Source organism: Xiphophorus hellerii, chromosome 7 (assembly GCF_003331165.1).
Source record: "Xiphophorus hellerii strain 12219 chromosome 7, Xiphophorus_hellerii-4.1, whole genome shotgun sequence".
NCBI classification, from domain to species: Eukaryota; Metazoa; Chordata; class Actinopteri; order Cyprinodontiformes; family Poeciliidae; genus Xiphophorus; species Xiphophorus hellerii.
The window spans coordinates 16,327,998-16,352,496 of NC_045678.1; the positions used below are offsets into that span (position 1 = coordinate 16,327,998).

General features: G+C 40.9%; 1 protein-coding gene across 4 annotated transcripts in view; it reads right to left on the reverse strand.

The window, feature by feature from the left end:
- Positions 1 to 578: 578 nt before the first annotated feature.
- lrp2a (low density lipoprotein receptor-related protein 2a) overlaps positions 579 to 24,499 on the reverse strand; it is a 57,985-nt gene continuing 34,064 nt past the window's right edge. For 2 of the 4 annotated variants that reach the window (XM_032568176.1, XM_032568175.1), the window contains 41 exons: positions 24,283 to 24,471; positions 23,121 to 24,053; positions 22,877 to 23,042; positions 22,640 to 22,798; positions 22,254 to 22,543; positions 21,964 to 22,164; positions 21,328 to 21,570; positions 20,567 to 20,692; positions 19,631 to 19,750; positions 18,911 to 19,042; positions 17,296 to 17,497; positions 16,915 to 17,210; positions 15,778 to 16,444; positions 14,714 to 14,884; positions 14,408 to 14,631; positions 14,133 to 14,310; positions 13,171 to 13,367; positions 12,836 to 13,081; positions 12,380 to 12,508; positions 9,929 to 10,048; positions 8,699 to 8,815; positions 8,227 to 8,343; positions 7,674 to 7,811; positions 7,391 to 7,513; positions 7,127 to 7,255; positions 6,641 to 6,772; positions 6,419 to 6,550; positions 6,192 to 6,335; positions 5,811 to 5,976; positions 5,587 to 5,715; positions 5,277 to 5,500; positions 4,999 to 5,178; positions 4,677 to 4,796; positions 4,395 to 4,485; positions 4,194 to 4,261; positions 3,581 to 3,698; positions 3,346 to 3,466; positions 3,022 to 3,129; positions 1,809 to 1,922; positions 1,654 to 1,725; positions 1,403 to 1,573 (listed from right to left, as the gene is read on the reverse strand). In XM_032568176.1, coding sequence (XP_032424067.1) covers positions 1,403 to 1,573; positions 1,654 to 1,725; positions 1,809 to 1,922; positions 3,022 to 3,129; positions 3,346 to 3,466; positions 3,581 to 3,698; positions 4,194 to 4,261; positions 4,395 to 4,485; positions 4,677 to 4,796; positions 4,999 to 5,178; positions 5,277 to 5,500; positions 5,587 to 5,715; positions 5,811 to 5,976; positions 6,192 to 6,335; positions 6,419 to 6,550; positions 6,641 to 6,772; positions 7,127 to 7,255; positions 7,391 to 7,513; positions 7,674 to 7,811; positions 8,227 to 8,343; positions 8,699 to 8,815; positions 9,929 to 10,048; positions 12,380 to 12,508; positions 12,836 to 13,081; positions 13,171 to 13,367; positions 14,133 to 14,310; positions 14,408 to 14,631; positions 14,714 to 14,884; positions 15,778 to 16,444; positions 16,915 to 17,210; positions 17,296 to 17,497; positions 18,911 to 19,042; positions 19,631 to 19,750; positions 20,567 to 20,692; positions 21,328 to 21,570; positions 21,964 to 22,164; positions 22,254 to 22,543; positions 22,640 to 22,798; positions 22,877 to 23,042; positions 23,121 to 24,053; positions 24,283 to 24,471 — 7,703 coding nt within the window. Of the gene's footprint in view, positions 1,574 to 1,653; positions 1,726 to 1,808; positions 1,923 to 3,021; positions 3,130 to 3,345; positions 3,467 to 3,580; positions 3,699 to 4,193; positions 4,262 to 4,394; positions 4,486 to 4,676; positions 4,797 to 4,998; positions 5,179 to 5,276; positions 5,501 to 5,586; positions 5,716 to 5,810; positions 5,977 to 6,191; positions 6,336 to 6,418; positions 6,551 to 6,640; positions 6,773 to 7,126; positions 7,256 to 7,390; positions 7,514 to 7,673; positions 7,812 to 8,226; positions 8,344 to 8,698; positions 8,816 to 9,928; positions 10,049 to 12,379; positions 12,509 to 12,835; positions 13,082 to 13,170; positions 13,368 to 14,132; positions 14,311 to 14,407; positions 14,632 to 14,713; positions 14,885 to 15,777; positions 16,445 to 16,914; positions 17,211 to 17,295; positions 17,498 to 18,910; positions 19,043 to 19,630; positions 19,751 to 20,566; positions 20,693 to 21,327; positions 21,571 to 21,659; positions 21,696 to 21,791; positions 21,819 to 21,963; positions 22,165 to 22,253; positions 22,544 to 22,639; positions 22,799 to 22,876; positions 23,043 to 23,120; positions 24,054 to 24,282; positions 24,472 to 24,499 lie in introns of those variants that run through there. The other 2 variants (XM_032568174.1, XR_004339966.1) reach the window with 2 other exon arrangements.

The window sequence follows — 24,499 nt, forward strand, 5'->3', positions numbered from 1 at the left end:
AAATGAAAGATGCAGAAAATGAATAATTCTGCATCTCTGTGAAATGGAGATTTTTTTACTTCCTCCTGCATCTTTCTCACTGTGCTGGTGGCAAGATAAGTACCATAGTAGTCCCTGTCCAACCTCATGGGCCAGTTCCAGTTTTGAATCCAGCAACTAGTATTTTCTTGTTTTTGGCTAATATGAAAGTCAATAACTTCCTTATCTAAATTAGGTGTCCACTTGTCTTTTCAATTTTTTTAGTGTTTAGTGGGTAATAAATTAAACTATAAAGTTCCTCAATCCTGTAACCAGCTTGAAAAGTGAAAATAATTATATTTTATCAGATTTTATTTTAATAGAATTACATGGTTTGTCAAACTATTTGGGGCCATTTTTATTCGAGACAATTACTAATCATGACCCCCCACTGAATACATTTTTCAAAAATGATCAGTTCAACTGCAACAAATGTTGAATTTAATTTGAGCCTTTTTACAGGAGTGAAATTGATTTTGGAGGATGTTGCAAAATGCAGGAAACTTATGATTCCTCAAAGCAGTTCTTCTGAAACAAAACAAAAAAAAGTGTATTGAGACAATTTTACAAAATAGGAAATTTATTCATTCACGTGTCAGCAGCAAAAATTTAATTCACGTGGGTACGTTCTGCACAATCATAGATAAAGTTTCATTACAATACAAAATAAATCAACCAGCAAACAATTTGCCTCAGTTTGTTTAAGAAAAAGTCTTTATCAGGAGTTGTTCTTCAAGAATCTTGACTGCACTGAAGTGCAACACCTGCACACATTCGGCTACTGCTCCCAAACTATTTGAGCCGGTTCAAGCTAGAACAATCAATGATTTATAGACAAGGTGATCAAGTGAAATCGATTCTCTTCCAGTTTATACTGGACTGTGTAGCATTGAAAATAAATGGTGTGAGTTGAAATCCAATTTCTTTAATTTGTCATCCCTGAAACGAAGTATTTGCAACGTATAGTGAATATATCTTCAGCTTTCTCCAGCATTCTTCTCTGGCGATCTCTGATCATATAAGTAGTGTACATTTACAACGCAGCTCATATTTTATATTGGTTAACCGTGAGTTTACAATGTAGGATCTATTTCTGACAAAATCTTAATGTTGAAATTTACAAATTTACAACATATTTATTAACATTTCTATCAACAGCTTCAGTGCAAAGATATACATATTGTACATCATAATAAGAAAAACAAATATTAACGCAAAAATTGGCATAAGAAGTGTCAGAAGGCAGAAGTGTCATAAGATCTTCTCTTCACTTTATCGTGTTTCTCTGTCCCAGCACAATCTGAGTTTGTACACAGGCTGCATATAAAAATAAATTCTGTGCAAAGTGTGTTTCTTCTTCAAATCCCTCCATCAGAGTGAGGGGTTATACGTCGCTGTCCTCTTTAACAAGGTTGGCCGTGTCTTTGAAACTGTCCTCGGTTGGAGAGAAGGTGCTGGGACGATCCTTCTTCGGAGGTTTTGGTGGAGGAACGAATGGAGACGGCTCCGGGGCAGAAGTGTCCTCGCTGCTTCCGCCAGGTTTCTCATCCTTCATCTGTAAAACGATGTGCAGTTTATTGCATTAAAAGTTTCTAAGTGAACTTTTTAATAAAAGATTTCTAGATTCAAACGCACCTCTGAATATGAAGGGTTTTCAAATGTGGTGCTTGGTTTTAATTTCCGTTTAAACAAGCTCCACTTTGACATCTGGAAAAAACTCAAGTAAAAATCCCATTTTCTAGTTTATATAAAATAAATTAATTAGGATTTACATGGCTTAGGCCTTTCACCTGAACAGGAAGGCTGCAGACAGAAGATGTGTTGACAACGCCTGAGCTCTGATCTCCTCGGTACGTCGGGTTCACAAAGTTGTTCAGCTGTTCACCACTCACATTGACTGTCACCTGTTCAACGGGAAACAGAAATAAGGTGTGAGGAGATAAAAAACACATGCACTCCATGCTGAAAATGTCAAAGAATTTATATAATCTCACTGGGAAAGAGTTAATACTTGAGATGTCTACAACTATTGTTTTAAAATCCAAACTTTTACTATGGTCCAAAAGAAAAAAAGAAAATAGGATATTGTTACAAAAGCTACATTTTCTACATCATCATGACATTTGACTTGACTCCGTACAGCTTTTCTGACAAAATTTTTGCATCTTCCAAAACCCATGGAGCGAGTGCTGGAGGCATGTTGGAACAGGGATGCATCTAAAAGTTACAAAATTGAGGCATTAACTTGCACACAACAACATAAACACCGTCACTCCTCAGGGCGCTTGTCAGAGTGAGGGAAGGTATCCTGCATGTTCTTGTAACTCCATGCAGAGATGAGAATCTAGCACCTTCCTGTTGCTAGGCAACAGTGTTAAGTTTTACTCTATATTACTTGTGGAAAACAAACTCAAAGTTAAGCCCATAATTATTTATACTACATCCAGATTTAATTATAATCTTCATTCAACCAAATAGGGTTTTTTTTCTAATAGAAAATGTGAGAGCTTCTCTCCAATAACAGTTACATCCTGCATATAAGTTGGCCACATTTTAAAATATTTTGGAGTTTTGATTCTTAATCTTTGCTGATGAGCTCAAACTGTTTGATGTTTGAAGGCCCACTTTCCATCTTACCAATATTTAGCTCCCTTCACAGATTCTCTGTCAGAATCAAGCCAAAAGGACGAGTTTGATTCCAGTCAGAAAAAAAATTCTGGCGAAATTAAGCGATTATTTTGAACTGAAATCTGCCACGGGCATGAATATTTTCAGGCTTAACTGTAGACATGACATTCAGGTGAAAGGGCATCCTGGGTAGAGAGTATCTGAAGTACAACAAAGACATGCTTGGTAAAAAAAAAAAAAAAAACAACAAAAAACTATTCATTTAATTTATTAAAAGTAAATGTTATCATATGTGGTGTGTGGTGGTGAGTCATGTAATTCAATAGTTGTTGAACAGCTGAATCAAAAATAAACAGTAATCATGTATTTGAATACCTGTGTAGCATGAATGACGGCTGGATCACCAGAGACAGGTGTAGTGGTGTACAGTGGATTCTCAAATGTGACTGGCTGTCGCCCGGCATTGGTGGCAAAGTTATCATCCTAAAGGAATATCATATATGAGGTCATAATTCACTACAACGTAAATGAATCATCAATTGAAACTCTTGTCATCCAAATTCTGCTAATGCAAGCAGGTCTAAGGTGATGTTAAAGACTAAACTGTGTGAATGAACACCACAAAGAGAAGTTAAAAAAGTTAAACGTTGGTAAAAATGTGTCTAACAGAAACAATATTAACTAAACCCCTTAGCTCACCATCTGCATGGCTGTGTCGATAACAGAAACACCGATGTGTGACGGTCCGAGGTCCACATTATCACCCGACCAAAACGTTACCCCATTCCCGGTGTCAGCTGACTTCACAAGACTGCTGAGGCTGGACAAAAACAAAACAACCGAAACTGAACTCTGATCTAGTTGCTTTGCTGCAAACGTCTGGGTTAAACTAGAGCTTAAAATGCAAGATAAAGTGATTAAAAATGTTGTGTACCTTGGTAGTTTAGGCATAGAGGGGATAAAAGATCCTGTTCGTTTGTAGTTGAGGAAAACCCCAGCAGCTAGAGCTCCGGTAATTAAGATGACAATGACGGTCAGCAGAACAGCCACGGCTTAAAGACAAAAACAGGATTATAGGTATTGAGTATTAAATACTTCATATTCAGGATTTCTTCTTGTTTGCTTTTCACTGGCGTAATAACCTGAAGGTGAAACGAAGGTAGATAATTTAGCAAGACATTGATCCCAAACACAAATCCAAGAAACCTTGTGGATTCAGAGTGTAGAATAATGAGTAAAGCACAAACTTTATTAATGCATTTTTGCAAAAACAAAATCTTACCAAGTAATTTTGGTCTAGTTTCTAGTGTAAACATTTTAGTATACTTGAAATAGGACAAAAATAACTTCCAAGTAACTTTTCAGCAAGAAATAGGAGTTTGTTTTAAGTAAATAATTTCTTAATGTTAATGAAAAAGTACATGTTTGTTGCTTTCCCACTATATGCCATTGAATGCAGGACTTTTTAATAGAAAACCAGGTTTAAAGCTATATCATACAGCTGCATACATGATATTACAAGTTAAATGAAAATTGTGTTGTTGTACCTGTACCAGCTGGTGCACCTCTAGACTTCCCCATCTGACAGTAGCTGCCAGTATAGCCATATGGACATCTACAAATTAAAGATAATAAACAACATAATTAATAATTAATAGGCTCTGTCCATATCTGAAGACAATTTAATTCCAGGCATTTCTAATAAAAACAGATTGAAACAAACAAACGGCTCCTACAGCTAAACTCACTTGCACTTTGGCAGACCCCCTTCATCGGTGTAGCAGGTTCCACCATTCATGCATCTGCATGCAAGAGGCATTGCAACAGGAGCCTCAATGGCTGCAGAAGCAAAAGCCGAGCACACACAGTGGATGAACGACAATAAAATCACAAGACTCAACACAAAACAACACACACGAGCAGCCAAGCGGCACGTGTCAAGAATGGGTGTCTGAATGCAAAATAAGACGCCACATCACGGCGAACACGAGGCTGAGGATGGTAAGAGCAATCCGGGCGCTGATGTTTACCTGCGTCGCATTCTGTTGAGTCAGCATTTAGTGGAGGGGAGCCTTGTGGGCAGGCACAGGTGTAGCCCCCAGGCCGGAGGAGGCAGAGGTGACTGCACACGTTCTTACATGGGTTGGACACTGACAACGACAGCAGAACTCGTGCTACTTCGTATTGATTTATTACAGAAAAACTCAATAAAATTCAATGACGTTTTTGGTTAAATTGTGATCAGATTTTAAAGCTTTAAGAAGTATGTTATGGTTTGCAGAAAGAAATATAACTCATTTAAGTTGAGTAAGAAGTTGATAAACCTCTGTGTATTTGTTTTGATGTTCAGACCTGACTGGTTGTGCCGGTACTGCTGGTAAATACGGACTTGTGTCAGCCAGGGGTTGATCGTAAGGACCTTGACTTTATTTCCTTGCCCAAACTTATTTGTCTTCCACACTTCTCCTTTGTCTTTAGTTGTCCAGTACACGTTTCCCTCAAAGACATCCAGACTGTAGGGATTTCCGATATCTGGAACACAGAAAACAGAACAACAAACATTTATTCATCTAGTAAACTTGAGTTTGCCATGATATTTGATCAATAATGGCAAGCTTCACTATTCTGACCTCCTGATATGACAATCTTCCTGTCTGTCCCATCAGGCTTCATGGACTCGATAATGTTTTCTTTGGAGTCACACCAGTAGATTCTGTTTCCATTCACGTAGTCCAGAGCCAGTCCAGTGGGCCATCCCAGGTCTTCCTCCTTTACCAGGACCTCTCTGTGCTGTCCGTCCATCCATGCTGCCTCAATTTTGGGATTCTGTCCCCAGTCAGTCCAGTACATCATCCTGCTCAGATACAGTCACAAAACAGCATATCTGTGACCACAAGGTGGACATGAACACCAAATTTCTGCCTTGCAAACACTTCGTACCCTGATGACGGGTTGACAATGATAGCTGCCGGCTGATGAAGGTCAGTGTGGACCAGCCACTTCCTGTATCGTCCATCCAGTTTCGCCACTTCAATTCTGTTGGTCCCTGAATCCGTCCAGTAAATATGTCTGTGGAGAGAGATTTGGGAACACTGAGAATATTTAAACAAGATAAACTGTAAAATCTCTAACTAAAACATTAAATCATAATTATGTTTGGTTACCTGCCAACCCAGTCTACAGCGATGCCCTCCGGTTTGGCAATGTACCGCAGGTTCAGATCCACTTCTTTCACTGGGTTGCCCCCATAATCATTGAATGTGGTCATGTAGGCACGCTTGATGGAGCCAAACTGGGAACCCCGACCAAGAACTGTCCAGTAAACAACACCTACAGACCACAAAAGAAATGTTTTTCACTTCCTGAGGTTTTGTGATCTTTCTATTTACTGTGTGTTCAAAAACAAAGGCATCCAACTTCAGCCCTTGGGAGCGAATATTCAGTATCTGTTTGATGCTCCAGCACTTCTTCAGGTGTCAATGTTGAAGGACGGTGATGGACTAGGACTGAAGCTGGAGACCAGTGCTGTATAAAAACAGACTTACTTAGGCCTTCGCCCTCTGGATCCCACAGGTAATCCAAGGCATGAATGTGCTCGGCATTGTCCACATAGTCCGAATACTGCTCAGAGGACAGATTGAAACGTCGAATACGAATGTTGTCCGGCAAGAGCAGGACTGGAGGATTTCCTACATAGAAATTGATTTGGGGTAAATATTTTCTTATCATTAGAGAAAGCACAAGAAATGTTTATTTTTTGGCAATTGCTTACCTTGCGCAGCGCATTCAGTTCCATGCAGTTCACCAAAAGACACAAAGCCTTCAGCACAGAAACATTCGTAGCTGCCTTTTGAGTTCCTGCAGTCCTGAGGGCATGTTCCAAATACCTCACACTCATTCACATCTGGCCCCAAGAGACGAGGAGACAGCAAGAGTCAAAACTACAACTTCATGTTTCAAACTTCTGCTGAGTAAACATGAACGTGTTCTTCACCTTCACAGGTGTGTTTCTCTGTGGCTCTGGGCTTGTAACCGGGTCTGCAGGAGCAAACAAAGCCTCCCTGAGTCAGGTCGGTGCAGTTGTGTTCACACATGTTTGCACTGCATGTGTGTCCATGGCCCACATCTGAAAAAAGATTACCCAAAGGTGTGGTGAATGCAGAGGCCAGCAAGTAGCGTGAAAAGGTTCTAGCAAATGCGTAACTAAAACACATTTGATGGCAAATGATATATGGACACATTTTGAAAGAGAAAAGAGAAAGAAATCTTTCTCTTTTGCTAAACCTTTCCAAGGTAAGTCGACGTTAAATTTAATTTACTTCATCTCGTTAAAAGAACATCAATGAAACCTAATCCAATTGCAAAAAAGAAGTAGCTAAAGCTTGTCTAGTGCAGCAATATTACAAATCTGTTATAGAGTTACATGCAAAACTAATAAAATGCTTTTTTACGTTTGATGTTACTTCATATTGCAACTTACGGCAGCCAAGTTCATCTGACTCGTCACCACAGTCGTCATATTCATCGCAGGCGTACTGTAGAGGGATGCACTTTCCGTTACTGCATTTGAACTCCTCATCATCACAAGGACCGTGTGTGGGCTTTTGACCTACATGAAGGCAATGTGGAAACAAAAAAAAAGAATGTATAAACTTCTATTTTTATTTGAATATAAACATTTAAATATTGTAGCTTAAGAGAATAAAGTGATCAACTATGCCAGCCATCATGAAACTGTACTCACAGTTTTCCTGTCTTTCATCCGAACCGTCCCCACAGTCATCAATAGAGTTACACAGCTCAGGGCTGTAGATGCATCGGTTGTTATCACATCGGAAACGGAATGGAGCCTCACACTCGATGTCCACTATGAACAACAGAACCAAAATACCTCGCATTAAATTTACCAACACAAAAAATCATTTCTGCAACCTAAAAAAAAATAATTAAACTTTCATGTGATGCTTTATTTCACTCAAAAGCACCAAAGAGCTCCACTTTTGTCTTTTTTCAATGTTATTTCTTACAGCAAAGATGCAGCTCCTCGTCAGAATTGTCTCCACAGTCATTGTCTCCGTCACATTTCCAGTGAGGCTGGACACAAATGTGGTTCCTGCATTCAAACAGGAAAGGCGGGCAGTAGGTGCCGTTGGGAAAGCGGGTTGCTGGAAGAAAGAGTATTTCTGTTACACCACAATACCTGTAGTAATATCAGAATGGATTATTTTTAGGCTTGCTTTACTTGGTTTGTTGAATAAATGCAATATTTTACCTGTTATTTTGTTTTAGTTTTTGTACTTGTTTTGTTGTACCTTTCTTATTTCTGTCAACTGGAGTCTCATCTCCAGTTAAAAATGGCTTAATTTTCAAGTTTGATATAAAAATCTCTAAACTATTTTTTAAAATTGTATACAGCTTAACTTGTCTGATTTCATGAAGCGGTTCTGCTGCTGCATATGCTGAAGGCTGGAGTTGAGTCATGGACAAATATGAAAGTGGTGAAAGTAATTTTGCTAGACTTTCAACTATGCATTCAATTCTGCAAAAAAAAAAAGAGAAATAATGTTATGTGACACTCACGGCATGATGTCTCATCCGTGTAGTCCAGACAGTCGGCGTTGCCATCACATTTGAAACGTTCAGCTATACAGTGTCCACTCGCGCACTGGAAGTAGCCAGGGGGACACGTCCGCAGCTCTGCTCAACCAAAACAAAAACAAAAGCATAAAAGTGACAAAAAGTGTCCATAAGGACACAATGTCCTGGTAGATTTTGTAGCTGTGTGGTTAAGTTTTATTTTACTCCATAAAAGTTCCTGGGATGTCAGATGAAGTGTTCATGTTCTACACCAGTTTTCTGTCCCGTTCGCAGTGTACGTTACGTTTGTTTGCTTTGCAGCAGACTGCAGCAATCTCCTCCTCAATAACCGGCCGTTGGTGGTCCAGCTCATCTGGCCTTCAGACTCCAAGTTTTATTGCTTCTTTGTTTAGCGCGGCCCTTCGTTACTCACAAGCAGCCAGATCCCGGGCCAAAACAAAGAGCCTCCACTTACCGCAGTCCCTTTCATCCGAGTTGTCCTCGCAGTCGTTGTCATGGTCACAGACCCAACGGTTGGGAACACAGCGCAGGTTGTCACAGCGATACTCACTCTCGGTGCACGAGCGTGGCGCTGGGAGAAAACAAGGAAACAGAACCATGCCACCACAAAACTTTATTAACCTAAAAAGATATTTTGCAAGTCTGCAAAAATCCGTTTTAAGTTTTTTCATCATCTTCAAACTCTGTCTTATACTAATACATCAAATGAGCTGAATGCTATATTTTAAGTTAATTGCAGGTTTTTTGAAACCTTAAACCTGCAATCGCAGCATGTTAAGGCTTATCATCCTTATTTAGAAAGCTGTGTTAGACTTATTAGCTGGGTTGTTTAACATTGCCAAGGACAAAAGGTACAAGACTCCTTCATTCCCTCCTTTCAGGACATCCTGTTTCTCCAGGTGCTGATAAGATACCTTTCTCACCACTACACCCTGAAGCCTTTCAAACACCTCCCAGATATTGGATTAAATATCTGCAAAACTGCACTTTGCCATCAGCATCCTTTCTCACTCAAACAATCCACCCTGCAGGAGCTATAGAACAGCACATTTTCCTAATTAACTGTTTACATAAGGTTTTATGAAATTATGGAAATTTTATTGCAAAAGTTTCAAATGGTTTTTATTTGTTTTCTGTTTCCTCCCATATATTATAAAACAGCACAGTGCCAATAATATATAGGGACTTTTGTTTGGTTGATTTATGGAGCTGCATTAAGATCAGTTAAAATCTGTAACACTTAGAAAATATGAACTGGATTATCACAGTTTGTAATCACTAAGAGCGTCATTACACAAGACTACAAATAATATGAAATGTAGAAATCAATATGCAGGTAAAAAAAAAACAGTGAAATATTATTTTTTGTACTTTGAATCCCTGTGTTTGTTCTTACAATTAAAAAAGGTAAACAGTTGAATGTTCAACTGTGATGTAGGAAACAAACAAAATAAAATGTAGAAAGTCTCCTTATTCTTAAAAATTCTATTAAGAGACAAAGTCTAAAATGCTAACCTTTTTTCAGCCATTTTCATGTCTCATGTTTATAATACTTATCATGACAAAATCAAATTCAGTACTTTTCTAGACTTTTTAAGACCATGTAGAGTCCTTGATCCCCACAAGATCCATCACAGGTATCTAAATGCTGTTGAATGTGTGTGTTTGCCACAGAATCACTCACTGCAGCTGCGTTCGTCTGAATTATCTCCACAGTCGTCAGCTCCATCACACCTCCATCTCAGCGGGATGCAGCGATGATTGTCGCAGCGGAAATCCCCGGTAGGATCGCAGGTCACTTCCTCTGAAATAGATATTATTTCTGTGAAATGCCAGGTCTGAAAAATTTAAAATTATGATTGTTTGACTATTTCCCTGTGACAGACTAGCAACATGTCCAGGCTGTACCCCACCTCTCGTCTGAAATGTTTGCTGGAGATAGGCACCAGCATCGCGCTCACCCTAACTGCGGACAAGGGTGTAAAGAAAATGGATGGATGGATGGATGGACGGACGGACGGACGGATGGATGGATGGCTATTTCCCTAATCAAAGGGCTCTTTAGATTCCCAGATTTAGACTTGAAAAGTTTACAGGATTAATTTTGCAATCTTGAAAATTAATTTTTTTGACATATGGACCATATGGAAATAATGGGAGGCAAAAATATTTATGGCATGATATAAGCAAACTATAAATGAATGCCTACTGTTGTATATTTGTGCAGTTGCCTCATGGGGGAGCTGCACACTGAGATTTAATGTTTAGGACTGCCCTATGTTTTCTCAAATTCAATGATAAACAAAAATAAAACTTAATCCAGTAACCGAAAATAAAATACTGAAGAACCCCCCAAAAAAACCCAGACATATGCATTTTCATCATATTATTGTTTAATAAATGGTACTGCATTTTGATTAACTCCTTACATGTTTACATTGTTTAAATGAAAAACGTACATTTAAATTTTTTTTTTTTTTTTGAAAGATTTGTCTCTGGATTTTTCAGGCCAAGAACTGCACATTTTTTGAGGAATGTTGTTGTTTTAAGCGTCTTAGCTGACCTTTGACTCCCTCAGGCATAACAAAAGGTTCCAGTGGCTGATATCAAGGTGAACCCAGGTTTTAAAAACGTACCGTATTCAAAACCGCTAAAATTGCACTATCCTTTCAATCTGTCTTACATAGATGCAAAGTGCTAGAGAGAATTTGTGCTGTTGCTGCACGTTGTCACTCAGCTGGCTGAAAGAAGGCTGCTACAACTTTTCACCAGTTTTTTTTTTTTTTTTTACCCCTCCCGGGGATCTTTTGTGGGCTCTAGTGTCCCTTATATGAAAGTAGGCTGACAGGAAAGGGGGAAGAATAGAGGGGAAGACTTGCGGCAAATATCGCTGGGTCCGGGAGTCGAACCCGTGACGGCCGCATCGAGGACTCAAGGCCTCCAAGCATGGGTCGCGCTATCCCCTACGCCACCACGGCACGCCCATTACCAGTTTTTTTTTATGTTTTGAATTCCTTCAAACAGGGCTGTTTTCTGCCACATATCATGAACTTTGTAGTTTTGTCAAAGCAATGCAGCACCTGTATTTCTGAGGCAGAACCACATCACATGAAATGCATAAATGGTACATGTAATTTTGAACAAAAAATACTAAAAGAAAAACAAACTCCTCCATAAAAGCCAGAGGAAATGAAAAACAATCGCACAAATTTAAAATGTAACTAAATTTACTACAGGAAAACTAGTGAATTATTATGCTAAGAAAGCACCGACAAATAGACATTTCTAAACTTAAAATGCCATTCATATTCATAAATCATTCAGAGCTAACAGAAGAGTTCAGTGATGAACTATAAGTTGCACATTTGAATAATATCCAGGCTTGTACTCAGAAGTGTCAGCTTGAAATGAAAGACATCTTATTTTTTAATTAAAACGCAAAGGTCTAAAAGGGAGGAGAGCAGAATGCCACAGACAGATGTGTGAGCTCTATTCATGCCAGTACAGCGTACGTCTGAGGAGGATAAGACTGCCGGAGACGAGAACCACAGAAGGCAGAGGAGTGAAACAGAGCTGGTCTGAGCTGTCTCTACCACACAGTGCCGGAGGGCGGAGAGGGGGGTCAAAGATAGCGCGGCGTACACGAGTCCTGCCCTCCTAGACCTCCACCTGGCCCATCCTCTGCATTCTTACAGGAAGATTAGCGCAGATCTCCCCTCCTGTGCAGGCATGGCACTAATGGAGTGAGGGTCTCTGATAAGAGATGGGAGGGCCGCAGCCGAGTGTATTTGGATCGCAGCAAGTACAAAGAAACATATATGAACCCTGCCCCCACGCAAGGACAGAGCACACATTCACATATATGTTGTCTCACACCAATGGACAGCTCATAAATCTGCGGTGCTTCCAGGGAGAGGTAAATTAAGGGGGAGGAAGAGTGATGAGACGATCTCCATCAGCACCTCCCTGCACCAGTTACACAGGAGGCTGACGGCTTGGCTAATTGCCTTTATTCACTCCTAAAGAATTCTCTAGAGTAATCTAAGATTGATAAAACAACAACAAATACAAAATAGAAGCCAGGGAACTCAAGAAGAGCTCTCATTGTGGAAGTGGGGTTGTTAAAGAGACTCACCACAGCTCTGCTCGTCGCTGTTGTCTCTGCAGTCGTTGTGGCCATTGCAGATGGACCAGAGTGGGACACAGCGATAGTTGGTTTTGCAGGCAAATTCTGTGTGGTTGTCACATCGATAAGCTGGACCCACTTAAAAAAACCCAACAAGAGACAGTAAATATAAAGGCCTAAGAGTTTTGTATTAAATATATAACAAAAATACATTGATTGTGAAGGTGAAAGAGAAATAATATGTGGTTTTCAAACTGCTTTACAAATAGAAATATGAAAAGGTAGGTGTACATTTGTATCGCCACAAGCCAAATATAGGACACAAAAAAATTGCACTTGATGATATTTTGAAAACCTCTTCCTTCCCCTTCACAATCCACCGCTTTCCTTATAAAATCCTATTAAAACTCTAATGTGAAACAGAGAAGGACAAAGCAATGAGGTAAATTCTTGTAAGCTACTTACTGCACTCTTCCAGAGGCTCATCTGAATTGTCACCGCAATCATCATCAACATCACATTTCCAGCTCTGTGGGATGCAGCGTCCATTGCGGCACTTGAACTGTCCCGGGCGACAGGTCCTGGTGGCACAGTGGACAGGGTCCTCGTCTGACTGATCGCCACAGTCATCCTCACTGTCGCACTGCCAAGACTCGCTTATGCAACGCTTATTCGTACACTGCCACTGATGGCTTTCACACTGGTGTGTAGCTGGGAGGAGCAAAGTCAAACAACAACCAGTCAGAGAGTCAGAAATATAAACAGGTTCATGTAGTTCATCTAGCAGCTAAACCACCTACCACACAGCACAGCATCTTCATCCGAGCCATCGGGACAGTCCCGGTGGCTGTTACACAGAAAGTGTGAACTGGTACAGTTTCCATCGTTGCACTGAAACTGGCCGAGGCTGCAATGGCGAATAGGGCAGGTAGAGGGCTCATCTGAGCCGTCCCTGCAGTCCCGCTGACCGTCGCATTTCCACCAGATAGGGATGCAACTGTTGACACAGAGGCAGGACAAACCAGTGTGAACCAGAATGTATTGAATAACAAAACTAACAAGCTCTGCTTTTATTATCTGAAACATACACAATTACACAGTAATATGAACAGATTTGAAAGGTTAGTCCGAGCTCTGTGAAGTTGTTATAAGTAATAGTTCCCTTTCCTATAGGGAAAATATGTCATATCATGTAATCTTGTTGTAAAATTAGGTACATCCTTGTTGGTGGCGGAAAAGTTACCCTGCACCAATTTAGCTTAACAGGCTTAAAAAGCCAGCCAAAACTGGCAGTATATGTCTGACTAGCTTTTAGTCGTCCATTACTGTCAGAACTTTTATTTTCAAACAATTTCTCTCACACAGCGCTACGTCACCTCTGCTCCAAATAAAAGTGTTTTACTGACCACAGCTGGATGAGTAGAAAAAAATACTTTGATTGTTTTTATATTTTACCAGGTCACAGTTCTCAAAGAGATATCAGAATCAGATCAAATGTGTATCGAGCTAAATGTCTACAAAATAAAAAATAATAAGTTCTCATTGGTAAATCTTCAATAATTAAACTGTTTCTTGTTTGCCGGGGAATTTTATTTACAATAATATTAGGAAAGTAGGGAAGAGGAGGTTTTGCTGTCAAAAACATCTTAAACAAAAGCTTCTTTTTGGTAGTTTCCCATTCAGTTTGGTAGAGGACCTCTGGTATTTAAAGTGCCACAACGCTCATAAAGAACTGCTGCGCGTTAAAGAAATGGTGACAAACCGTTCATTGTTTGAGCATCTGTACTGGGTGCTGGTGCACATGGGCAGGCATCGGGTCACACCTCCTATTTGAACAGCCAGGAAATGGTCGGGGCAGTCACAGGTGTGTTCTCGCCCCCCGTGACGGATTAGGCACAGGTGAGAGCAGCCCCCATTGTTCGCAGCACAGGGATTGTTTACTGTCAAAGCAGGGGCCACAGACAAACAAGATCAGTTGACCACAGCTTAGTAAATAAAGACCAGCAAGTGATGAGTGCAATGCTTGTGAAGACTCACCAATCGGCTGGCGGTAAGGATGGCATACATGAATGTCGAATGGCCTGTGTGTGGTGTTAACCAGGGCTTCTCGACCAGAACCATCGTACTTGTTGCCTTTCTCCACAGTGCGTGTGTTCCAGTCAGTCCAGTACACAGTGTCTTCAAACACAGTCAGGGCAAAAGGGTGCGGCAAGTTTCCATCATACACCGTGTGTCTGTGCTGACCATCCAAGTCGGAGTATCTGGAAAATAAATAGAAATTGAAACATCTACTAGAGTCCGTCTACTGCGAGAAAAAATTCACCAACTTCCTGAGGAACTTACTCAATGTAGTTGAGATGCGCATCTGACCAGTAGAGTTTGTCGTTGGTGTAGTCGATTGTGATGCCGTTGGGCCACTCTATCTTGGTGGTGATGATTGCTGCTTTGTTGGTTCCATCCATCCCAACACGACCGATGAAGGCTTTGTTTCCCCAGTCTGTCCAGTAGACATATCTAACAGGAATCAGAAGAAAGTAAAACTTACACCACTTTTGCACATATATGAAAACCCAGTCTCCATCAATATGTGTATGACTGGTAAAAATATCATGGCATCAAACATGAGTTAAATGTTTTTGAACACTTCTAGCAAAAAGAACTGTGTATTTGTGCTTTGTATGAGGTTTTATCTTCATACAATAAACTAAAGAACACATACAGCCTTGCAATGCATAAACTAAACTCTGTTAACGGCATATTTAGAGTCATAATTATATTTACATTTCTAACTGCTTGTTAGGTAATCAAAATGGCCCTGCCACCACCAAAGTAACAACTTTCCTGTGTACTTTGTGTAGCAATAACTTCACATGCATCTTTATGGCTTCTGCCATAAAGGTGCATGTGGGTGAGGTGCACCAATTGTACAATTTCAAAAACGTAAAAATGTTCTATCGTAAGTCTGGGCATAACACAAGGTCTATCCAACATCAAAACATTATTATTGACCTGCAAAATCTCCATCCATGGAACTTAAATATTATATCCTATCAAATATTGCAACCCACCTGTCCTTTGTGATTGGGACATTGCACCGATTGACATTACAATGATGATTGTGATTCAATATGTTGTACAACACTAGTTATTTGTACTTACAAAACGCTGACAAACTTATTATGACCATAATAGTCAACATGCTGTATTTTAGTGGGATCAAATTGACTTTCTTTAAAGTATTTAAATAATGTTATGAGTTTTTGTCCAAATACTATGATTCCAAATACTGCCTGCAGTAAATATTACAGTTTAATATAATAAATGCAAAACCAAATGTTACTGTTCAAAGAACACAACTTAATGAATGAATGAATGAATGTTAAATATTAAATGACTGAATTGCTCACCCATATTTGGGATGCAGAACAATACCCCTGGGGTTTTCAAAGCAGTAGGTGTTATTCCCATCAACACAATGTTCAGCCAGTTTCTTGACAAAACGACCATCCAGTTCGGACACTTTGAGACAATCCAGGAAGCTGTCCACCCAATACAGTTTCCTTCCTATCCAGTCAACCGCCAGGCCCTCTCCATGCAGAACTCCATTGGCCACCACCTCCCGGTTGCTGCCGTTAAAAGACATCCTCTCTATCACTCTGCGACTCACATCGATCCAATAGAGACGTTTGTCAACACGGTCAAAGTCTAGAGCGACCACGCTGGTCAGGCCCTGCAGAATAAGAGAATAGGCCTGTCCGTCTGTCGACAGGTTCCTCAGGTAATAGCGGTTGCTGAAGATGAGGTAGGGAGAGATGTTGCTGTTCTGACGGCAGCTGCGTCCGTCCGGCTCTCTGAGAAATCCCGGAGAGCACTTGCACACGTAGGAGCCGACGGTGTTTTCACAGATCTGACTGCAAACGCTGGGTGTCTCTGCACACTCGTTGACATCATCGCATGTTTTGCCGTCAGACATGAGGCGGTAACCTGGACGGCAGGTGCAGATGAAGCTGGTGGGTGTATCAGTGCAATTGTGGTCGCAGTGGTGGATGGATGGGTCTGTACACTCATTGATACCTGCAGTTAGAGAAGAGGCAAATAATGTCAATTTTTCTACACTACCTCCAGTTTCTTGCAGTGTCTTAAAGTTTACCCACACTCGGCATCAGCATTGTTACAAGGCGTAGTGATCACACAACATGCATCTTCAATGTTAAACAATAAAAGCTACAGTTGGGCACAAAGTTTCAAATTGTAGATTTTTTTTAATTCCATACTGGTCAAAATTACACGCAAGTGTTTCTTCAATTTCTCCATTTCAGCATCTTTTCATTTTTTTCTGAAATATTTCATAATGCATTAATCAATATTTTTACTTAACACTATTCTTACTATGTCTGATTGTTTATATAAACTTCTAACAAGACCTCAGTAGTAAAGCAAACAGAATTTGTGATTTTCTACATTCAGCTTGATTATAACACAATTGCAGGCATTAAACTTAGGCTCTGATTTCTGAAGTATTGCCAGTATCTGTTTACACTCACCACATCCCTTTTCGTCACTGTTGTCGGAGCAGTCATCATTCCTATCACACACTTTCCTAAAGGGAATACAATGTCCATTTTCACATCTGAATTCTCCGGGGGGACAGGTGGGCTCAGGTGTATGGCACATATGCTGCAGCTCATCAGACTCGTCCCCACAGTCATTGTCTCCATCGCAGACAAAGTCGTTAGAGACACAGCGGCCATTCTGGCATGTGAACTGGTGTGACTGGCAGGGATGGTAAGTGCACCCCTGCTCATCACTGCTGTCTCCACAGTCATTACGACGGTCACATCTGATTTTGAAAGGTGACATCAATTAGCCTCAACTTTTACACTGTCAGAGTACAAAGTCAATAGTTTTGAGGTTTTAAATCCAACCTGTAGGAGCTGCGTATGCAGAGACCATTGCTGCAGGTGAACTCATTGATGCCACAGGATCTGCGGGTGCAGTTTTGATGTTCATCTAGGGCATCTGCACAGTCTGCATCTCCATCACACACCCAGTCACGTGGAATACACTTCCGTTGAGGTGGTTGGTTATTGACACAAGTGAACTCTGTGCTTGAACACGTGCGATTGGCTGGGGAAAACAATAAAATCAGACATGAGGATTTGCAAGAGCCTGGACAACAATGGTGACATATTTTGGAAATCCAAACATTCCAATCTGTATTTCAAACTGCACAGCCGTGATGGCATTGTTTGAAATGAGTCTCCTGCTAAGGCTCAAGCTCTGCTAAAGTCCCTAGCTTCAGGCATCTTATTTTTGGAGCAGCATACAAGAATCTTGATCCATCCTGAGCCAGAAAGCCAGAGAGAGGAGGTGAGCACAAAGTAACGAGTGAGGCAGGGGAAATCAGGAATGCTAGCTCCTTGGACTGGAAATCTACTGGAGACTAAGATGCTTGGGACTGGCTGCCAGTGTCTCCCCCAACAACACTATGATTGAAGAGTGCCAAAATCCTGAAAAGGAATGGCATGTGGGCAGCAGGAGGCAGCAAAGTCAAATAGTACTGTAAAACAGGGGAGTATGAAAGAAAAAATTGATGAAGATGTGAAAAAAAAAACCTCAAATAATGGCAAACAAGTATTGCAACCAGAACCCTGGGCACATTCCTACCCGCATTCAACTGACGACAGTTTGGTAATACTACATATTCATCGCAAACCGGAAAAGACTAATCATTTCCAGTTTGCGATATTTATCGCAATACCGGGAAAATATGTGACCATATCATTGCTCGGAAAATAAAGCTACACACGCTGATGACAGTTGGTGCTGACGATTATAATCATAATTACAATATCAGTGTGTGCAATCTCTCAATCATAACAGTCAGTTGGTGACAGCCAGCACCGACTGACTGTTGGTTGGTAACACTATATTACATATTCATCACAAACTGAAAAAGACTAATCGTTTCTAGTTTGCGATATTCATCGCAATGCTGGGAAAATATGTGACCATATCATTGCTCGGAAAATAAAGCTACACATACTGACGACAACACCAACTGTCATTATCATTGCAATATCAGTGTGTGAAATTTACTGCAGTGACGATTCCTCGAGTGATTCGAGTACCTCAATTATTAAAATTCCTTGAGGAAAATTTATCTGCCTCGGAGCTTCATTGAATTATATTTTATTATTTAGCGTATCGTGTTCCGGCAGGATCATTATTTATTGTGGTGCAGCGCTCTCACTTCCGCCTATGAGTTGTTGCTAAGTGCTAGCAGTATAACGTGAAATTTTCCGGGTTTTTATTGTTTTTGTTGGCGGACCAATAAGCACCAACTGACTGTCAGTTTGGTAATAGAATATTGCATATTCATCGCAAAATGAAAAAGATTAATCAGGAAGAAAAAAGAAATTGAAATGATTTCACTTTATCAACTGAATGGATGGGGGCTGCATTATCTCCCCTCTGCAGGTTTTGATTCCTATAAGTGATAAAAGATAGAGCAAATTAATACAAATAAGAAATGCATACCACAGTTGTGTCTCTGATCTTCATCGCTCATGTCACCACAGTCATTGTCTCCATCACAGATCCATGACAAAGCAATGCACCTGCCATCATCACAGCGAAACTGATCTGTATTGCAGGTTCTGACCAGTGTGGCTGCGGAGACAGACTGTACATATTAGATGTCAGATACCACAGCAAGAAACAAAGAGGTTTGAGTAAAATATACCAAATCCCACCCAATTTGTATCTACTCTTGATGCCATCCCCTTTATGATGTGTCTATCCTGTCTGTTTGTAACTTTTTTCCCATTAGTTCTTTTGTAGCTTTTTAACTTTTTAAATAGGACACAATGCAACACTGGCAAAGCTTTCAAAATAGTCATGGCAACTCCACATTCCCATGCATGGTGAGCAATCTAAACAAAAGCCAAAGTGAGGCTCTGTAACCCTGGGTGGATAAAGAGAGGGGGAGGTGCTGTTTGTCTGAGGACATTGAGGGGCGTCACCACAGAGGAATGCAGCCCACAATAGGAGGCCTGACTGACCACATCATCAACAAAGGAATACACCACCGACTCACACTCTCCGCTACATCACTCACAGGAGTCTCTCACACTGCACAGATTGGCTAACAGACACCTTCACACAATAAGTGAGCAGCTGATAAAAGGCTGGGGTGTGGGGCTTCGGCACAAAGCTGGTAGGCTCGTTCTGGGTGTGAGAGAGTTGAGGAGCACTCACTGCAGGAGAGGGGTTCATCAGAGCCGTCAGAGCAGTCAGCTCCTCCGTCACAGTACCAGTGGGCGGGGATGCAGCGACCGCTGGAACAACGAAACTCGCTCTGGGAGCAAGTGGCTGCAGCTATGTAGAAGATGCAGACAGGAAACGAGTCAGATAGAGATCATTTCACATTACAATAGCTTTTTGAACACAATAAATTCTTGAAAAATACCAAAAATTGTGTTAAAAGCCAATAGACCCAACTTAGTAAAATATAACAGTCTGTTATAATATCCAGAAACAATACAATGAAATTGGAAACGATGATACTTGAAAATACATAACAATATGCAGTAGCTAATTTCAAAACAAAATTCTGCTTACAATGAAAAAAGACTCCCATTAGTGTTAATGACTTGAACTTGGGGCAGTTTGGATTTACTGCTCATTTTTTTAATTCACTGAATAAACGCATTTAAATAAATCAACATTTTACACCAGTAGGATGTAAAATATGTTTCTGTGCAAATTTGTTTTTGCACAAAAACAAATTTAATACATATATATCTGTTAGGGTTTCTTGTGAAATCAATGTAACTAAAAAAATTCAATGTAAACTTTATTTTTTGGGTGAGCGAACCATTAATGTTACTTCTAATCATGTAGTTGAACTTGGCCAAGCAGATACAACAAGATAAGCTGGTGGACTATATATTTTAGTGTATCTTGGTGTTAATGAAAACTGTGCTTCTGGGAGTTAAATTACTAATACATTAACACCAATTAATACTTCAACTTTTTGATTAGAGGCATGGATGATTACTGAATAAGTTTGTTATTGAGTCCTTCCTTAGCGACTGTGTCCATTTAGAATTCAATAGCATAGGAGAGGTTTGATGATTATTATGCTTTAATGAGCATCTCAAAGAGAAAACATGCATTAAAACTGTTGCTCACCACAGTGTGTTGGGCTTTCGTCGCTCATATCCCCACAGTCATTGTCTCCATCACATAGGTATGACCGTGGGATGCAAATGTTGGTAGACTGACACTTTGTTTCTTCTGGCTGGCAGGTTCTCTCAGCTGGAATCATCACACATTCAAACACAGTTAGCAGAATAAAATAAACACAGAATATTTATAGTAAAACCTAGAAATTTAAGTACACAGTGTCAAAGAATAACTATTTCTTTTTTGTCTTGTCTGACATTATATCAAACCAGACCTTTCTTGTTTTAGGTCAGCTTAGATAATAAGCTATTTCTATCTGATAAATCTTGGTAATATATTTATCAGCAGGGTAAAGCTTGCTGATAATTTGGTAGCACTGGTGCCTTGCAGCAAGAAGCTTCAGGCGTTTAAATCCTGGCCGGAGCGCGTCCTGAGTGGAGTTTGTGTATTCTCCCAGTGCAAGAGTGGGTTCTCTCTGGGTACGATGGCTTCCATCCACAGTCCAAAAACATGACTGCTAAGTTAACTGATATCTTTAAATTGCCCATTGGGTATGACTGTGTGTATGGGTGGTTGTGCATCCCTGTGATGGACTGGCAACCTGTCCAGCTCTCACCCACTGACAATTTTGGTCATTTAGGAAATGTTTAGTCTGATTTAAGGTCAAAGTGAGACAGGAAAAAACTGTTTGTGAGTCTTTTTCAATAATGTAAGTAAATATCTGGTTTCAACTGTGCCTATCACATTATCTTGTTAAAGAAACTCACTGCAGTTTTGCTCATCAGTAGTCCCATTGTCGTAGCAGTTGTTGATGCCGTTGCAAACATAGTCCTTTGCAATGCAGCGGCCATTGTTGCAGGCAAACTCTGTACTGGGGTCACAGGGTCTGAACAGACAGCCAACTTCATCGCTGTTGTCTCCACAGTCATCGTAATGGTCACAGCGGTAGTGATAGGGAACGCACCGCCCATTGCCACAAGTTAACACGGTGGGCTCGCAGGTGTGAAAGGCTGCCAATCAGAATCAACAATGGGTCAGATCTTTTCTCAAAAGAGAAAGAGTCCAAAGGAAATTCATTTTCACCAGTAGCTCATTTTACCTGACAGTGCAATAAAGGAAGAGAGCAGCTGTGGGACTGCATGTAAAGGTAAGTACATTAAATTATGTTAGTATTGATTACTGCTATTAATTTGGGATTAGTAGTTTATTCACACAGTGAAAGAATACACACCAGCATAACTGAAGATCGGTTTATCTCCTAAGAAAGCAATTTGTTAAAGGAAAAAAAGGACTAATTTGTTAGTATTAGTGATGATAAATAGTTAAAACTACAGAAAAGACTCTAATAAGATGGTTATGACCAAAAACAACTTTTAACTCAAGATCTTTTCAGAAGAACCTACCACATACTCTTTCCAGCTCGTCGCTGCCATCTCCACAGTCATTGTCATTGTCGCATATCCACTGGGGTCGGATACACCGGCCATTCATGCAGGTGAACTGGCCTGGCTGGCAGCGAGTCCCGTTGTCAGGAATACAATACTTGCTGTCAGCCAGGTACCATCGACCTTCTGCTGGGCACTGACACTCAGCTCCATTAGGTCCTGATAAAAGCAAGAACACCAAACATTTACACAGAGGTTCCAGGTGAATTAAAGTTTTATCTGCCACAATTTAATTTGGTTCTTTGTACCTGGAGTGCAGATGTGGCTGCAGCCTCCGTTGAACTGCTGACAGGGACTGTCGCACCGCTGTTGCTTCCTGCGGGACAGAACCTGAATGTCCATTGGTCGGGATGGGAGGTTCTGAATCATGACCCTCTGGTCAGAGCCATCGTGTTTGTTTGCCCGATAGATGCTGCGGGTGTTCCAGTCGGTCCAATAGATGAACTGACCAAACATAGTCATTGCAAACGGGTAGATGGCTGTGCTGACAATGACCTCGCGGTTGGCTCCAGATAGAGAGGATCGCTCAATCTTCTGTCTGATGGCAGAGTAAAAATATGGCAATGGCAGAACTTTTGAAAGTAACAAGACATGCAAATTAAAAATGTCAAAAGTGGATTTTATGAGGTCTTACAAGCTTGCATCTGCCCAGTAGAGTCTCTCCTCTTCATAGTCCAAAGTCAGACCATTTGGCCACACCAGACTGCTGTTCACAATATCAGTTCTGAAATTTCCTCCCAAGGTGGCTCGCTCAATCTTTGCATGAGTTCCCCAGTCTGTCCAGTACATGTATCTATACAACAAGAAAGAAGCAACTTAAAAAGGTAGAGACTGATATACTCAACAGTAGGGTTTGCTATGCAATGCTTACCCCCTGCAGGGGTCCAACATGATGGCCCTTGGCCTCGACACATGGGCAATTATTGTTTTTTGGGCACCATCCACAGACATCGAGCTAATGCTCTGGTTGACATAGTCACTATAGTAAATTCTTTTGTTTATCCAGTCATAGGCTATCCCGTCAGGAGCCCCAAGATCTGTCACAACCACAGCACAATTACTACAATTCCTACCTCATAATAAAAGTCCTCAAACTGTAGGAGTACTGAACTTACCTGCAGCTACTACAACAGGAGCTGTAGTGGGAGAGGACAGGCTGATATAGCTGATCTTGCTGGCTCCTGCACCTGAGCTCTGAGTGAAGTAAATCCTGTTGTCTGTAAGGTCAAAATCAAGAGCGATGGAGGTGCGAGGCACATTGACAACAGGAAATGGCAGTGCATGGTCTTCAGGATCAAGTCTCAGACTGCGGACTGTGCTCTCAGTAGTGTAGATGAGGTAATCCTCCTTTGACATCTCACAGTTCTCTTTATCTGTGGCAAGATCACCAAAAGCACAGCTGCACTTTTTATTTTGAGTGCCCTGACTAGAGCCTGGAAGGGCAAAGCAGAAGTGGCCACAGCCACCATTGTTTTCCATGCAGGGGTTGTAGTTCAGTTCCTGCACACTGGTGGGCTGTGTACGTTGGTCAAAGATAGTAACATCCCTTAGCATGTTTATGTTATCTCTAATTACAGCCGGTTGCTCTGTCCTGCCTGGCTCTTTGCTTGCTTGAAAAACTTTTTTGAGGTTTCTGTCCACCCAAATGATGCTGTTCTCAAACACTGTGATTCCGTAAGGAGTTGGATAGCGGCTGCCGTACCTAACGATCTCTGTCTCTCCTCCATGAGGGCCTATGCGAGCTATCATATCCAGAGAGTCATCCACCCAGTAGACATATCCAGTATGCCAGTCCAGAGCAAGGCCTCGTGGGGTGATTATCCCTGAAGACACTAAAATTGTGCGGTTGGTTCCATCCAAGAGTGCACGCTCAATTTTGGGGTGCTGACCATAATCAGCCCAGTACAGGTATCTGTTTCTGGGATCCACAACAAGGTGCCGCGGCATATCCACCTGCGTCTTCAGCAGTACTTTCCTGAAAGTCGTGTTCAAACGAAGAACCTCGACATACGTCTCAGTCAGAAAGGCGTTGGTGAAATACAGGTTACCTTGGGAAAGAAGTGGGAAAGTTTCAAATTTATTATGATAATATTGGTTTAGAAATCATAATTCATGAAAAGGTGCTGTATGAAAACTGGACAAATAAGGTAAATAAAAGTGTTCTAGTTTGATAGAGCTCTGTCTTTAAGGTAAACAGAATTTGTAGTTGATTTTAAGAAACAGTAAATCTGAGAAAGGGTTCCAGGTGTAGGTGAAAATTATAACACAGCAGCTTACCTGCAGCCCAGTCCACAGCAATGCCTCGTATCCCGTTGCGTCCTATTCCAGATGTGACCACACTGTGTAATCCTGAGCCATCTGGCTTTATACGTCTAACCCCGTTTTGTATCATCACAGTGCTGCTGAAGTCGCACCAGTAAATGAAACCAGAAGCCATGTGCACATCGACGTGGAGAGCGTTGCGACCTGTATGGGGAGATTTCAAAACTCAGCA